Below are 15667 nucleotides of genomic sequence, written 5' to 3'. Positions count from 1 at the left end.
AGCACAGGGACCCCCAGCCCTTCATGGGAGCCCTGGGCCCAAGCCCCCCCTCAGCACAGGGACCCCCAGCCCTTTATAAAAGCCCCAGGCCAATGGCCCTCACTGCACACAGGGACCCCCAGCCCAGCTGAGCCCCCCAAGTCAAATGTGGGGGTCTCGGGGCCTGAGCCCCCAGCCCAGCACAGAGACCCCCAGCCCAGCCAAGCCCCCCTGCCCCGAGCCCCCCACTCACCACAGGGACCCCCAGCCCAGCTGAGCCCCCTCACCCTGCATGGGGACCCCGGGGCCAAACCCCCTGCTCAGCACAGGGGCTCCCAGCCCTCCCGAGCCCCCCAGCCCCACACGGGGGTCCCCTCCCCGAGCCCCCCCGCTCAGGACACGGGGGGTGAGGGTCTCCAGAAGCACCACTTGCTGCGGGGGTGCTGCTTGCGCTGCAGCTGCTCCTCGCGCTCCCGCTCCTTCTTGGAGCGCAGGTACAGATCCTCCTCCTTCAGGTACCACACCGGGGGCCAGCGGTGCCGCTCGAAATGCGCCTGGTTCTCTGCGGGGACATCCCGGGGCTCAGGGCACGGCCGGGGACCCCCTGCCCTCCCCGTGCCCCCCGCTCACCCTCTCCGTACCTGGGGACATGAACTTCATCTCGCGGGGGAAGCGGCGGCACACGCGGTTGTAGTTGGTGCAGATGTAGTGCAGGCACCATGCCGCCAGCTGCCGGGCGTTGTGGAACTGGGGAGGGATTTGGGGGGGTCACCCCATCACCTGGGAGTCTCTGTGCCCCCCCCGGGGGTCTCCAGCCCCCCCATACCTGCGTCATCTCCAGGTAGATGATGACCTGCTCGTCGATCTCCACGCGCTGCATGAAGGCCCGGAGCAGTTCATCCACGGCGTATTGCTCTGGAAAGGGGGGGAAACGGGGGCTCAGGGGGGGTCACACACGGGGGACGGGCCCCCCCGGGCCCCTCCAGGCTTACATAAGGACAGCGAGTGACACACGGGGACGATCGATCCGTCCCCGCGGCGGCAGCGGGGTATTGGCAGGTGACGTCAGGGACCGCGGGGGCTGCGGGGGGATACCGGGGCAAGCGGGGCGGGGCTCACCGGTGAGCGCCTGCAGGCGCGGCAGGCACAGCCGGTCCGTGAGGATCAGCAGCTCCATGGCGTCCAGGTCGGGCGTGGGGGTGAAGACCCCGGTGTAGAGGAAGTCGAGGACGGCGTGGAGGCAGGCGCAGTTGGTGCCGGGCAGCGACACCTGTGGGATCGGGGGGTTGGGAGGAGCTTAGAGCGACCCCTAAAGGGGGTTGGGGGAAAGGGGGACCCTCCTGGCAGTGCCTGAGCTGGCACAGCCCTGGAGAAGCCCCCACAACCCAGCACAGCTCCCTGTGCAAGAGGGAACCAGGACACACGTGTCCCTGGGCCTGGGGCTCTGAGCAGCCCCCTGACCCCGACCAAAATGCCCGCCCTGCCCCCCGGAGCCACAGGTCCCCCCTGGTCCCCACCTCGCTGGCGTAGCTCTCGCGGAAGCCCCCCCGGAACATGGCCCTCATCCAGTCACAGCCGGCAATGAGCAGCGGCTTGTGCGCCGGCACCGCGCCGTCATCCACGAGGAACACCACATCTGGGGACAGGGACAGCTCAGGAGGGGACACAGCCACCCCCCAGATATCCCTTGTGCCCCTCAGACCAGGGGCAGCCACCCCTGGGACACTGCAGCCCAGGGACAGCCACTCATTGACCACCACTGTCAAGAGGACAAAAATCCCTTGGACAACCTTCCATGGGGACAGCCACCCCTCAGACACCACAGCCTTGGGAACAAGAAACCCTTGGACACCCTTTCCACGGGGACACCACTGCCTTGGGGACAAGCATCCCTTGGACACCACCCCGAACTGCCACTCCACCCCAGCAGCACCTCCATGACTGACTGGTACGACCCCAGACTCCAAAGACCTCCAAAGAGGTGGAAGGGGCTCAGGCTGACCATAGCCCCGTGACCCCCCTGGCACCACGAGAAGGTGACACCATCTAGAGGTGACAGTGGTGACCCTCCCATCCCCACAGCCCCCCAGCCCACCCCCTATACCTGCGAAGACGCCCTTGGCCAGGCACTCCTTGACGCGGTTGGCGCGGCGCACGTGGAAGGCCTTGGTGATCTCCTGGTTCATGAAGCTCTCCTGGTTGAGCTCGTTGGCCACCATCATGCGCAGGTCGAACACCTCCAGCAGCTCTGCCACGGCCCCCACCTGCCTCAGGTCTCCATGGGGCCTCTCCAGCTTCCCGGTGTACAGATATTCCAGCACGGCGCGCAGCGGCTCCGGCCGCACGCCCCGGTCCATGGCCACCACCGCCATCCGCCGCTCCCGCCCCGCCACCGGGTCGGCCACCGCCTCCCAGCGCAGGCTCAGGAAGCCGCGGCCCCACGATGACAGGTCACGGGTGTCCCCATCCCCCTCGCCGGGCGGCTCCTCCAGTGTGAAGAGGTCGTAGAAGCGGGAGCAGGCGGTGGCCAGGTAGACGCGGTGGGCGAAGACGCGGTGGCCGCCCTGCAGCTGGAAGACGACGTCGGCGCAGAGCGGGGCCTGGAACAGCGCGGCCGGGCCCCCCCCCAGGCCCGGGGGGGCGTCGGGCACCTGGATGAGGGGCGGGGGGGGCTTGGGGGGCAGGAAGGGCGCCTGCAGCAGCGGCCGCTGCATCTTGCGCAGGTGGGACTTCCAGAACTGCAGGTGGCGGCGGGACACGAGCGCGGCGCGGATGGCGTTGTCAAACACGTCCTTGACACCAAACTGGGCCACCACGCTGGTCTCGTAGTACGGCACCCCCAGCTCCTGGGCCACCTCGTGGCCCCGCTCCGGTGGAAGGATGTCCGAGGGCTTGATGGGCCTGGGGGGGGACGGACAGGGTGGGGGCTGAGGAGTGGGTCCAGGGCAGCCCCTCCTCGTTCCAAGGATGCTAGGAGGTCTCATGGCCATGCCAGGGGGTGCTGGGAGGGTGGCCCCTCATTGTGGGGGTGCCAGGAGGGCCTCCCAAGCCAGGAGTGCTGAGCAGGGCAGAGGTTCCACCCCACAAGTGCTGTCAGAAACCCCTGACCCACAGGGGACCCCATTCTGTGGGGAGATGACACACCCTAACAGGGCAGTGACAAAACTGGGGGTCCCCATAGCAGCACAGGGAGGGGTCCCCACTTTAATGGGACTGGTGATGACACACTGAGGTGTCCCTGTCCCCGCGGGGCTGGGGGTGACGCTCTGGGGGCTCACTTGGCCAGCGGCCGGCGCGCGCGGTTGACGGCGTCCAGGTCGGCGTAGCGCAGGTCCAGCTGGCAGCCCACCAGCACGATGGGGGTGCGCGGGCAGAAGTGCTTGATCTCGGGGTACCACATGGTCTTCACGTGCCGCAGCGAGTTGGGGTTCGCCAGCGAGAAGCAGAGCACCACCACGTCCGACCTGCGGGGGCGAGGGCAGCGCTGTCCCGCTGCCACCCGCTGCCGCTCGGCGTCCCCAAACACGTCCCCAAACACGTCCCCAAACACGCCCAGCTCCGGCGGCACCCGCGTCCCAGCCCCGCCCCGGGACGCTGTCCCCAGCCTGGGACCCCCCAGGAGCCTCAGGACCCCCTGAGAGCCCCACAGGCACGGGAATCCCACAGATCCCCACAGGCACGAGAATCCCACAGATCCCCTGGGAACTCCAGGGCCTCTGGGAGCCCCGTGACAGCGACAGGGGACAGGAGGGACCCGACGGGATCTGGCTTCGGGTCACCACCGCCGGCCAAGCCACGGGCTGCCCCAGCTCGGGTGGGCCCCGTGGTGCTCCTGAGCACCCATAGGGGGGTCCCAGGGGGGTGCTTGGGTGGGTGCCAGCCCCAGCACCGGGGACATTCCACGCCTCCTGTCCCCAGTCCCGCCCAGCACCCAGCGTGGGGCGGCCGCTGCCATCCCAGGGAGTGAAAGGTGCCAGGGGACCTGGGGGGGTGCCAGGGTACGTGGTGGGGGGTGCCAGGGGACATGGGGGGCTGTGCCAGGGGCACACAGGGGGGTGCCAGTACCCCCAGGTCCCCGGAGCAGCCGCGTGGCCCCGGGCCCGGGTTGTTTTTAGTCCGTGCCGGGACGGGACGTGACCGGGAGGCGCCGCTGGAGCCGGGCCCGTGTCCCAGACCAAGATAGCCGCCACCGGCCCCCCCGGGGCCCCCGGCCAGCCCCGGGGCCACCGCGAGCCACGGGGACAGGGCCCCCCCCAGCCCCCCCATTGCCGGCGGGCCCGGGGAGATTAGCGGTGCCGCGGGGCTGGCGCGGGGCGGCGGCGATAAGAGCCCGGACGTGCCAGCGGCCACGGGAACCGGCTGTTTACAACCGGGAGGCCACGGGAGATCTGGGGGGGCCCCTCCTGCTGCCAGCTCAGCGCCCCCGAAAGGATTCCCGCACCACAAGAGCCCCCCTGGAGCCGCCCCCCACCCACAGCTCCGGAGGGGCCGCGAGCAGCCGGGTCCCTGCTCGGGGCGGGGGCTGCGGGGGGTGCAGTGTTAGGGTCACGGTGCCCCCAAAGGTGTGTCCCCAAAGGAGGGGGATGGGGTTTGGGGTGCCAGAGCTGCTCCCCGGGCGCTGGCAGGAGCCCAAGGGGCTCCTTTGGCTCTGTGCATCCCGGGATGGGCAGGGCTTGCGCTCGGGTGCCGGGGGTGGGGGCTGGGTGCCGGTGACAGCAGCCGGGGTGCCGGTGGGGGTCTCGGGGTGCCGGTGGCGGTGCCGGTAGGGGGTGGGGTTCCGGTGGCGGGTCGCGGTCCCACCTGCCATAGGCGAAGCGCCGGTCTTTATGGTGGTCCCCAAAGGTGTCCCAGAGGCGCAGGGAGACGCTGACCTCGTCCACCACATCCCGGGAGCGCTCCAGCACCTGTCGGCACCGGGAACGGCACCGGGAACGGCACCATCACCGACCGCCCCTCCCGGAACCACCGGGACCACCCCGGTGTGCCCCCGCTACCCCCTCCCGGTTCCCCCCTCGGTGTCCCTTGCGGTACCGACTGCTCCCGGGTGCTCGGTACCCCCTTTTGTGCCCTCCCCCCGCCGCTGTGCCCCTCCGTGCCGGGCGATGCCCGGTGCCCGGTGCCCCCGGGAACGCCCCTCCCGCCGTTCCCCCGCTCGCTCGGTGCCCGGCGGTGCCCGCGGCCCTCACCTCCTGGCAGACGCGGTACTGGTCGATGGCCCACACGGTGGGCACGTGTGTGGCCAGCAGCCGGTACTGGCTCAGCGTGGCGTTGCAGGCGCGGGCGCAGATCAGCCGAGTCTTGCCCACGGCGTTGTCGCCAACCACGACGCACTTGATGGTCTCGACGTTGGGCCGCTCGTAATCCACGTCGGGGTCCATGGGGCGCGGGGGGCCCCGGGCAGCGGAGCGGCCCCGCTCAGCGCCCCCCGCCCGGCCCCGGCCCGTTACCGACCCCCGCCCCGCCCGCCCCGCCCCACCCCGCCCAGCAGCCAATCAGCGCGCGCCTCCACGGCACGCCCCGCCCCGCCCCGCCAATCCCGCGCGGCGCCGCCCGCCTGGCCCCGCCCCCCGCGGCCCCGCCCCGCGCGCGGACAAAGGAGCGCCGCCAGGGGGCGCCGCAACGCCACGTGACGGCTCAGCCCCCTCGGGGCCACGCCCACACCCGCGGCGGAGGCCACGCCCATTGGGCGGAGGCATTGGTCACGCCCCAATGAGTGGCCACGCCTACATGGGCGGGGGGCGGGGTCGCGACAGCAGCGACAGCCGCGATAGCCGCGACAGCCGTGACACGAGGGACACCTGTGACAGCAGTGGCATCAGTGGCGCCAGGGACACCAGTGACAGCAGCGGGACACACCAGTGAAACCGGTGACAGCAGTAACACCAGTGGCACCAGTCAAACCAGTGACACCAGTACAACCAGCACTACCGGTTACACCAGCCAAAGCGGTGACGTCACTGACAGCAGTGACAGCAATGACAGCAGTGACAGCAGTGACAGCAGTGACACCAGGGACAGCAGTGACACCAGCAAAACCAGCAAAACCGGTAAAACCAGTGACACCAGTAAGAGTGACACCAGTAAAAAGTAACACCGGTGACACCAGCAACACCAGCAACACCAGTGACACCAGTAATACCACTCACACCAGTGACACCAGTGACACCAGTGACACCAGTAATACCACTCACACCAGTGACACCAGTGACACCAGTGACCCCCACTGACAGGCTTGCCACACACTGGGCTGGGCGTGTCCCTGGGCCCAAGATCCCATTTTCCAGCATTTTTCTCCTCCCCGGGGATTTGGGATTTTCCAGCCGCGGTGCCCAAATAAGGGAACGGGGAGAGGCTTTGGGACAGGAGCCGTGCGGGGACGGGCCGGGCCAGACACTGGGCTGGGAATGTCCCCCAGACGCCCCTGCCACCCCCTTCATGGTCGAGGGGGACCTGGTGACTCCTCCAGCCCCCAAAATCCCCTTTCCTGGAGTAAAAAGGGAATGGGGGAGAGGCTCCAGAGCCTGGGGAAAGGACGGGGGGACAGTCTGGGGACCCTGATGGTGGGATGGGATCCTGGCACCGCAGCCACATTCCAGTGCTGGAGCCGGGCACACGGCCCAGCGTGGGCCCCTGGGACCTGCCCCACGTCCTGCGGTGACATCTGTGTCCTGCTCTGGGATCCTGGGACATCCACTGGCATTCCAGAGTGGGATCTTGGAACCTGCGTCCATGTCCTGAAATGGGAATCTGGCACAGCACCCTCATCCCAGTACAGGATCCCCATCCCAGTACAGGGACCTCCATCCTGGTACAGGGAATCTCATTCCAGTACAGCACCCCCATCCCAGTACAGGACCCTCATCCCAGTGTGGGACTCTCATCCCAGTACAGGTCCCCCACCCCTGTACAAGGACCCCCATCCCGGTATGGGATCCTAATCCTGGTACAGGACCCTCACCCCAGTACAAGACCCTCATACAGGGACCCCCATCCCAGTACAGGGACCCTCATCCCAGTATGGGACCCTCATGCCAGTACAGGACCCCCATCTGGGTACAGGGATCCTCATCCCAGTACAGGACCCTCACCCCAGTACAGGACCCTCATACAGGGACCCCCGTCCCGGTACAGGGACCCTCATCCCAGTACAGGATCCTCATCCCAGTACAGGACCCAGGCCCAGTACAGGGACTCCCATCCCAGTATGGGACCCTCATCCCAGTACGGGATCCCCATCCCAGTATGGGACCCCCATACAGGAACCCCCATCCTGGAACGGGATCCCCATCCCGGTTCGGGACCCCCGTCCCGGTACAGGATCCTCATACAGGGATTCCCATCCCGGTACGGGACCCCCATCCCGGTACGGGACCCTCATCCCGGTGCGGGACCCAGGCCCGTTCCCCGCGTCCCAGCGCTCCCAGCGCCGCCCGTCCCGTCCCGTGCCGGTGCCTCCCGGCCGCTCCCGCCCCCGCCCCGCCCGGTGCCGCCCGTGGGCGGTGGAAAGTGCCGGGGGGGTGGCGGGGGAGGGAGGGGCGGGCGCAGGGCGGCGGCGGCGGCGGCCCCGGGATCGGGATCGGCCCCGGGATCGGGATCGGCCCCGGGATCGGGATGGCGGGGCCGGGGCTGGAGCGGTACCGGCTGGCGCTGCTGGCGGCGCGGGAGGACGTGGGGAACCCCCGGGCTGGGACCGACTGGTGAGAATGGGACACCGGGAGAGGGAACGGGAGCCGGGAATGGAGACCGGGAAGGGGGACGGAAGAGAGGACCGGGAACAGGGCACCGGGAATGAGGAGCCGGCACAGGGAACCGGGAATGGAGACGGGAACGGAAGAAGGCACCGAGACTGGGAACGGGCACTGGGACAGGCACCGGACACAGGACCGGGAACGGGAGCAGGAATGGGCACCGGCACGGGCCGGGGCGTCGGGGGCGGGCCGAGAGGCACCGGTACCGGTACCGGCACCGGGACGGGGCTCCGGGGCGCACCGGGGTCTGGGCCGGGGGGTGCCGGTCCGCGGGGGGGTCCCAGGACTGAGCCCGCCGCGCTGGGAACCGGGAGCCCCAGCCGGTCTCGCCCCGTCCCGCCCGCTCCCTCCCGGTGCCGCCGGGCTGGGAGCGGCGCCGCCGCCCGGGGCTGGGGCAGGACGGGCCCGGGGGGGCTGCGGGAGCGGAGAGCACCCCGGGCTGCGGAAAGGGGGGTTCTGCCCGGCGGCACCGGGGGAACGCGGGTCCCGGGACGGTCCCGGGCTGGGGGTCCCGGGCTGGCCCCAATTCGGTGCCGGTGCCGCGGGGCCGGTGTCCCCCAGAACCCCCATCCCGGGGTGGGGGCGACGGCACCGGCGCTCACCGGCCTCGCAGCCCCCCCGGCGTCACGGGAGCGCCCGTCCCCGTGGCCACCGGCAGCCCGGGCATTGCCCTCTGCCCCCGGAGCGCGGCTGGAGCCGCTCCAGCGCCGGCTCCTCCCGGGCGCCCTCCCGGCCGCGTGCCGGGCTCTGTCCCGCCATGTGGCGCCGCAGCCTGTCGCGACATGCCGTGACACGCGTGACGTGCCCCGCCGCGCCGCGCTCCACGCGTGCTGCCGGAGCCGTGCCCAGCCCCGAACCGGAGCCACGCGGGAACAAAGAGGGGCAGAGCCGCCGGGAATGCCCGCGAGGGGTGGAACGGTCCCGCCGGGATGGGGCCCCCCGAGCCCTCCCAGGGCCGGGCGGGGGTCCCGCAGCGCCGCACGGGGGGGGTCGCTGGGGAGGGGGGGTTGCGCCGCTCCGGCGCTTCCCACATTCCCATTGTCCCGGGGGCGGATGCTGCCGGCGGCACTTCCATGAATTCATCCCAAGCCGGTGGCACGGGGGAGCGCGGGGGGTGCCCGAACCTGGCAGGTCCCCCCACTTTATGTGACACCCGCTGTGACCCCCCCACCCTGACCCCCACCCTGAGCCCCTTTGTCCCCCCAGGGCCGTCTTTGGCTATGAGAAGCACCACGACCTCAAGCTCCTGGATTCCGGAGGTACCGCGAGCGACGCTGCCGGGCAGTATTGGGGGGGGGGGTCCCCCGAGTTTCCCTGTACCCCCTCTGACCCCCCCTCATTACAGCCGGGGGGCCGGATGAGCTCGCTGGAAAATTCTCTGTGGGCATCGTCATGTACGGGCTGTGCCGGGTCCCCGATCCCGGCTCCGGCACCCCCAGGATCGTCCTTATCAGCTGGGTGAGTCCTTATCAGCGTGGGGGGGGCAGCTCGGGGGGACCCCCGGCCGGGACCCCCCCGGGCTGAGCGATCCCTGCGGTGCCAGGTGGGGGAAAAGGTGCCGGAATCGCAGCGGGCGGCGTGTGCCGGGCACCTGCCGGCCATCCGGAGCTTCTTCAGGGTGAGTGGGGGGCACGGAGCCCTCGAGGGGGTGCTGAGGGGGTGGATCGGGGTCCTCGCCACCCCAAGTTCCCCATTCCTGCCCCCCTGTCCCCCCCCATCCCGCCTCCCCGACCTTTGCCTGTGCCCGGGCGCATTCCTGGCGCTGCTGACTCAGCCGCGCTTTCCCAGTGCTCCCAGTCTTGGCCGCCGTGCCGGGGCTGTGGTTGGGATCCCTGCCCCCCCCCCGGTCCCGTCCTCACGGGGGGGTCCCGTCCCGCCCCCCCCATCCCCCGGAACAGCTTCCGCTGCTCTGTGTGGGTCCGGGATCTGGATCCGGCCCCACATCTGGATCCGGCCCCACATCTGGATCCAGTCCCACATCTGACACGTCCGTGGGAATTGTGCCGACATTCCCAGGGGAGGGTGGGCCGTGGGAGGGGTGGCACTGTCCCATCGTGTCCCGTGCCGGTGGCAGGAGGCCACGGCCGTGATCAGCGCCCGGCGCCCCGAGGAGGTGACGCTGGAGGGGCTGCGCCGAGTGCTGGCACAGCTGGAGCCCCCCGCCCCTCGCCCTCCCAGGAGGACCCCCCAGGACCCCCCGGAGCTGGTGGTGAGTGGGGGGCGATGTCCCTGGGGGGCGGTAGGTGCTTGCTCGCCCTTCCCGGGGCTCTCTGGGGGTGTTGGGGGGTTCTGGGGGTCCCAGCCTGTCCCCCCTGTGCTCCCCAGGGTACGAACTACCGCAAGACCAACCCGGCGCTGGAGCTGCAGCGCACCCAGCGCGATTCCTTCTGGGAGCAGGCTGAGGTGAGGGGTGGGGGGGCTGGGGAAGGGCTGGGGGGTCCCCCGGTGTCCTGGGGACGGGGTCATGGCTGCGGCCTCGGGGCTGAGCCCGGGGGTCCCAGTGCCGAGCTTGGTGGGGGTCCCGGTGCCGGTGTGGGGTGCAGTGGGGTCCCGGTCCCGGCCCAGGGGTCTGTGGGGGTCCCGGTGCTGACGCTGCAGGGGTCCCACTGCCCATGGGGTGGGGTGGGGGTCTCAGTCCCAGTGCCGAGCTCCGGGGGGTTCTGGTGCCAGAGCTGGTGCGGCGGTCCGTGGGGTCCCGGTGCCGGTGCCGGTACCGGTGCCGATGATGGCAGCGCGATCCCAGCGCCGCTCCTGGTGGGGGCCGGGTGAGTTCCCGGTCCAGCCGCCGGTGCCGGTTCCCGGCGCTGATCCCGGTGCGTGCGCAGCGCGAGGAGCAGCAGCGGAAGGAGCAGGAGAAGCAGCGGGAGCGGGAGCAGCGGCGGCGCTGGGAGCGGGAGCGCATGGAGGAGGAGCGGCTGCAGGCGGCGGAGCGGGAGCGGCGGCTGCAGGAGAGGGAGCGGCTCATCGAGGAGCGGCGGTGAGGGGCAGCGATGGGCTCCATCCCTGCCCCAGCCCCGTGTCCCCATCCCTGCCCCAGCCCCGTGTCCCCATCCCTGCCCCAGCCCCGTGTCCCCATCCCTGACCGAGACCCGTGTCCCCATCTCCATATCCCACTGGTGTTTCCCATCTATGTCCCATCCTGTCACACATCCCATTCCCACATCCCACTGGTGTTTCCCAGCCTGTCCCATGTCCCACCCCCGTGCTCCCATCCCTGTCCCAGCCCAATGTCCCCATCCCTGTCCCATCCCCATGTCCCCATCCCTGTATCCCACTGGTATTTCCCATCTGTGCCCCATCCTGTCTCGTCTCTCATTCCCATGTCCCCATCCCTGTATCCCGCTGGTGTTTCCCATCTGTGTCCCATCCTGTCACATGTCCCACCCCGTGTCCCCTCGGTGACGCCCCCCGTGCGGCCCCGCAGGCAGGAGCAGGCGCGGCTGGACGCGGAGGAGCGGAGGAAGGAGCAGGAGCGATGGGTGAGCGGGAAGCGGGAAGGGGGCAGGAATGGGGGGCTCAGGGGGATTTGGGGGGGCTCAGGGGGGATCGGGGGGGGCCCGTCCCAGCAGGATCCAGGGCGTTCATCCCGGGCAGTCTGGGCTTCATCCCAGGGGGTTTCAGGGGGTGCATCCAGGGGGGTCAGTCCCAAGGGGTTCAGGGAGTTCTGGGCGTCTGTCCTGGGGGATCTGAAGGGGTTCATCCAAGGGATCTAGGGGGTCCATCCTGGGGAATCTGAAGGGGTTCATCCAGGGGATCTGGGGTGTCCATCCTGGGGGATCTGGGGGGTCCATCCTGGGGGATCCGGGGGGGTCCATCCTGGGGGATCTGAAGGGGTTAATCCCGAGGGTTTCGGGGGGGTCCATCTTGGTGGATATGAAGGGGTTGATCCCAGGGGATCCGGGGTGTCCATCCTGGGGGATCTGGGGTGTTCATCCTGGGGGATCTGGGGGATCCATCCTGGGGGATCTGAAGGGGTTCATCCCAGGGGGATCAAGGGGGTCCATCCTGAGGGATCTGAAGGGGTTCATCCAAGGGGTCCAGGGGGTTCATCCTGGGGAATCCAGGGGGTTCATCCTGGGGCACTGAAGGGGTTCATCCAAGAGGTCCAAGGGATCCACCCTGGGGGATCTGGGGTGTCCATCCTGGGGGATCTGAAGGGGTTAATCCCGGGGGTTTCGGGGGGGTCCATCTTGGTGGATCTGAAGGGGTTGATCCCAGGGGATCTGGGGTGTCCATCCTGGAGGATCTGGGGTGTCCATCCTGGGGGATCTGGGGTGTCCATCTGAGGGGATCGAAAGGGGTTTATCCCAGGGGATCTGGGGTGTCCATCCTGGGGGATCTGGGGTGTCCATCCTGGAGGATCCGGGGTGTCCATCCTGGAAGATCTGGGGTGTCCATCCTGGGGGATCTGGGGGGGTCCATCCCGGGGGATCCGGGGTGTCCATCCTGCGGGATCTGCGGTTCATCCCAGGGAATCCGGGGTGTCCATCCGGGGCATCTGAAGGGGTTCATCCCGTGGGATCCGGGGCTTCATCCCAGGAATCCGGGGGCTCCATCCCTTAGGATCGAGCGGGTCCATCCCAAGGGATACAGGACATCTGCGGCAGGGAGATTCAGGGTGGGGCTCTGACCTGGGGAGGTGTGAGGGCTCTACCCAGGGCACCCAGGGCTCCATCCCAGGGGATCCCTCAGCGTTCCCATCGCTCCCGCAGGAGCAGCAGCAGCGGGAGCAGGAGGCGGCCGAGCGGGAGCGCGGGGGTCGCACCGGGCTCAGCGGGACGGCGGCCGTGAGTGCCGGGAGCGGGTCCCTCCGTGTCCCCGGGGGTCACAGGGCACTGGCAGTGCCGTGGTGCCCCACGGTGCCCCGTGGCACCCCCGCTGACCCCCCGGTCCCGCAGGAAGCCGCCATCCTGGTCTCCCAGCGCACCCAGAACCCCCGGGAATTCTTCCGGCAGCGGGAGCGCTCGGGGTCCACATCCACATCCCCCCTGGCCGGCAGCACCCCCGGTAGGTGCCATGGGCGGCTTGGGGGGCACGGGGGGCTCTGGGGGTCCCTGCTGAGCCCTCGCCCCCGCCAGGTGCCCGCCGGCCCTTCCTGCGGTACCAGCGCAGCCTGACGGAATCCGCCTTCATCTTCCGCCGGCCGGAGCCCCCCCAGACCCCCCCGCCCGGCGCCTCCCGGGGGGCACCGCCCGCCAGCCCCCGCCGGCCGCCGCCGCCTCTGCCCCCCGGCCCCGCGGGGACAGCGACACCCCAGAGTGCCACCAGCGGGACCCCCGCCAGCCCCAGGGGGAGGGACACCCTGGGGACGCCCCCCAGCCCAGCCCGAGCAGGGTCCCCCCATGCCACCAGCCCTGTGGGGACAGGGACCCCTCAACGTGCCACCAGCAGCACCCCCGTCAGCCCCATGGGGACAGGGACACCCCAATGTGCCACCAGCGGCACCCCCGTCAGCCCCATGGGGACAGGGACACCCCATGCCACCAACCCTCTGGGGACAGGGACCCCCCAATGTGGCACCCTGGGGACCCCCCCCAGCCCAGCCCGAGCAGGGTCCCCCCTTGCCACCAGCCCTGTGGGGACAGGGACCCCCCAAAGTGCCACCACCGGGACTCTCCACAGCCCCCTGGGGACAGGGACCCGTCCCTCTGCCACCCCAGGGAGCCCCCCCAGCCCTGTGGTGACGGCCACCCCCCAAAGTGCCACCACTGGGACCCCCTCCAGCCCCATGGCAGCGGGGACCCCTCCCTCCGCCACCCTGGGGACCCCCGATTTTGCCACCACCAGCTCAGGGTCCCCCCCTGCCATGCCTGGGCCCCCTCCCAGCCCCCCCCGCATGGGGGTCCCCCCTGTCCCCTCCGGGCCGGGGTCTCCTGAAGGCACTTCTGGGCTCCAGCCCCTCCCTCCTTGCAGCACTCCGGCTTTGGGGTGTCCCCCCAGCCCCCCCCGGGATGTGCAGGGGCTCCCCCCGGACAGTCCCCCCCTCCCCAGCCCCCCAGCATGGGAATCCCTGGGGCCGCTGCTCGAGGATGTCCCCAGCCCGCGGGAGGAGTCCCCAAAACCCCCGGCCGGGCCCCCCCTGCACCGTCCCGCACCCCCCCAGGATTTGGGGCGCAATGGAATCGGGGGGCACGAGTGGGGAGGGGGCTGGGAGGCCCCCTGGGAGCCGGGACCGCCCCCGGGGCAGGTACGGGGAGAGGCCGGGAGCGATGGGGGGGCTGAGATGGGGGACTGGGGGTGATTGGGGGGCTGAGATGGGGTCTGAGGGTGATGGGGGGCTGGGGAAATGTGGGGGGCTGAGGGTGATGTGGGGGGGCCGAGATGGGGGTCTGGGGTTCTGTGGGGATGGGGAAATGTAGGGGGCTGAGATGGGGGGCAGGGGGTTCTGTGGGGCTGGGGGTGATGGGGGGCTGGGGAAATGTGGGGGGCTGAGATAGGGTCTGGGGTTCTTTGGGGCTGGGGGCAATCGGGGGCGCGGGGGCTGCAGGGGCTGCAGGTTTTGGGGTTGGGGGAGCTCTGGCTGTGGGTCGGGGGGGAACCCAGGGTCCTGGGGGATATTCTGGGGGCTGGAGAGGGAATGGGGGGGGGCAGGATGGGGGGTGGGGTCTCCTGGTGGGGGGGGCGGATCCATCTGGGGGTGCAGAGACCCCTCAGGCCCCTCCCACTTCCCGCAGGGGGAGGAGCCCAGCGAGAGCCTCGTCCTGCACAAAGCCACGCCAGGTACCCCAAAACCCCGCCGGGAACCCCCCCAAATTTACCCCAAACCCCCCCAAATCTCATCCCCACTCTCCCCGCAGGCTTCGCGCTGCTGCTGGCCCGGGACGCCCCCCACCCACCGCTTTTGGGGGGCCCCAGCCCCCCCACCGATGACGAGGACCTCTCCCCCCACGCTGTGTAATGGGGAGGGGGCAACACCTCCTTTTGGGGTGGAGGGGTCCCCCTATAGCACCACAGCACACCCAAGCCCCCTCACCCCCCCCAGCACAGCCCCCACCCCCCCTTGCACCCCAAAAGAGCAGCTTGGGGAGGGGGCAGCACTCCAAGACCCCCCCACCCCCACATGGGCACAGGGACCCCCACGCCCCCCTCCCCACCCAAAATCACACACAGCAGCTGTTAAATAAATTTTAATGCAAATTATTAGTGAATATTATTAATTAGGGGGGGCCTGCCAGGGGGGGCTGTGTCCCCCCTCCCACCCCGGGTTAGAGGTGAGGAAAGCAGAGCTGGGGGGGGGCTCTGTGTCCCCCCCACCCCGGGTTAGACCCTGAGTACCCACCCTATAGTGGGGGGGGGGGATCCCCAGCACCCACCTTTGTGGGGGGGGGAAGGAAACGCCCCCTTCCCCCCCTTTTTGGAGTTTAGCCCTGAGCCCCCCCAGCATGGGGAGGGCAGAAATTCCAGTTTCTCCCCAAAAACAGAAGCAGGGAAGCCCCCCTTCCCCCCTAACCCCCCTGTCCCCCCCTCCCCAAAAGTGCTGGGAGGGGTCAGACCCGGGACTGGAGGGCTCTGGGGGGGTCGCGCTGGGGGGGCCCCGGGCTGCTGCTGCCGCTGCTGGAGGAGCTGGAGTGGGGCGGTTTTGGGGGGCCCCCCCGGCCTTTGAGGGTGCTGAGCCGCGCGTCCAGGGACAGAGTTCGGGGGCGGCTCCGGCGGGGGGGGCTGGGGCTGCGCAGGGGGGGCCCCTCAAAGAGCGAGAGCCACGGGGGGGGGCCCGGAGCGCGGGGAGCCCCCCCGTGCCCCGCCAGGATCTCGGTGACGGCCGCGATGTCATCCGAGGGGTCAATAGCTGGGGGGGGGACAAGGAAAAGGGGGGTCACGGGAGGGGGTACAGGGAGTCCCAGAACCCCCCCTTCCCCCAATAGCCCCATACTCCCCCGTGGGGTTGTGGTGGGGTTTGGGGGTCCCTCTCTGCCCCCCACACCCCCCCGTTCCCAGGGCCG

At 70.2% G+C, this 15667-nt stretch overlaps 3 protein-coding genes across 6 annotated transcripts in view; 1 reads left to right on the top strand and 2 right to left on the bottom strand.

Annotated features, from left to right (window-relative positions):
* Positions 1–224: 224 nt before the first annotated feature.
* On the bottom strand, positions 225–5439 carry LOC129120144 (rho-related BTB domain-containing protein 2-like). The gene is made up of 9 exons (XM_054632475.2): positions 5166–5439; positions 4780–4883; positions 3258–3443; positions 2084–2880; positions 1497–1615; positions 1099–1249; positions 806–894; positions 621–726; positions 225–541 (listed from the first exon to the last, which is right to left on the bottom strand). The coding sequence occupies exons 1-9, from the start codon at positions 5355–5357 to the stop codon at positions 372–374; spliced, it is 1914 nt and encodes a 637-aa protein (XP_054488450.2). The 5' UTR covers positions 5358–5439; the 3' UTR covers positions 225–371.
* On the top strand, positions 5399–14867 carry LOC129120143 (uncharacterized). Its single transcript, XM_054632474.2, has 13 exons — positions 5399–7676; positions 8934–8986; positions 9073–9185; positions 9271–9345; positions 9802–9936; positions 10053–10130; positions 10553–10704; positions 11152–11206; positions 12440–12514; positions 12626–12734; positions 12806–13914; positions 14402–14447; positions 14525–14867. The coding sequence occupies exons 1-13, from the start codon at positions 6997–6999 to the stop codon at positions 14623–14625; spliced, it is 2781 nt and encodes a 926-aa protein (XP_054488449.2). The 5' UTR covers positions 5399–6996; the 3' UTR covers positions 14626–14867.
* The window catches only part of RTKN (rhotekin), a 16768-nt gene continuing 15939 nt past the window's right edge, over positions 14839–15667 (bottom strand). For 3 of the 4 annotated variants that reach the window (XM_077177892.1, XM_077177893.1, XM_077177894.1), the window contains exon 12: positions 14839–15513. In XM_077177892.1, the coding sequence (XP_077034007.1) occupies positions 15215–15513 (299 nt within the window). In that variant the 3' untranslated portion in view covers positions 14839–15214. The remainder of the gene's footprint in view (positions 15514–15667) is intronic. The other variant, XM_054633285.2, reaches the window with a different exon arrangement.

Source organism: Agelaius phoeniceus, chromosome 4 (genome assembly GCF_051311805.1).
Source record: "Agelaius phoeniceus isolate bAgePho1 chromosome 4, bAgePho1.hap1, whole genome shotgun sequence".
In the NCBI taxonomy this organism is placed as follows: domain Eukaryota; kingdom Metazoa; phylum Chordata; class Aves; order Passeriformes; family Icteridae; genus Agelaius; species Agelaius phoeniceus.
Note: the sequence above shows the minus strand (reverse complement) of the source record. Positions and strands in the feature narration are given on the sequence as shown.

What these genes read in the sequence shown, in the direction of transcription:
- LOC129120144 (XM_054632475.2), bottom strand. Translation starts at nt 5,357, where the DNA reads ATGGACCCCGACGTGGATTACGAGCGGCCCAACGTCGAGACCATCAAG. An exon ending in CGGCGCTTCGCCTATGGCAG is followed by an intron (nt 3,444 to 4,779) that starts GTGGGACCGCGA and finishes TCGCCCCCGCAG; the next exon opens with GTCGGACGTGGTGGTGCTCT. An exon ending in GCGCCTGCAGGCGCTCACCG is followed by an intron (nt 895 to 1,098) that starts GTGAGCCCCGCC and finishes CCCCCTTTCCAG; the next exon opens with AGCAATACGCCGTGGATGAA.
- LOC129120143 (XM_054632474.2), top strand. Translation starts at nt 6,997, where the DNA reads ATGGGACCCTCATGCCAGTACAGGACCCCCATCTGGGTACAGGGATCC. An exon ending in CCCCGGGCTGGGACCGACTG is followed by an intron (nt 7,677 to 8,933) that starts GTGAGAATGGGA and finishes TTGTCCCCCCAG; the next exon opens with GGCCGTCTTTGGCTATGAGA. An exon ending in CAAGCTCCTGGATTCCGGAG is followed by an intron (nt 8,987 to 9,072) that starts GTACCGCGAGCG and finishes CCCTCATTACAG; the next exon opens with CCGGGGGGCCGGATGAGCTC.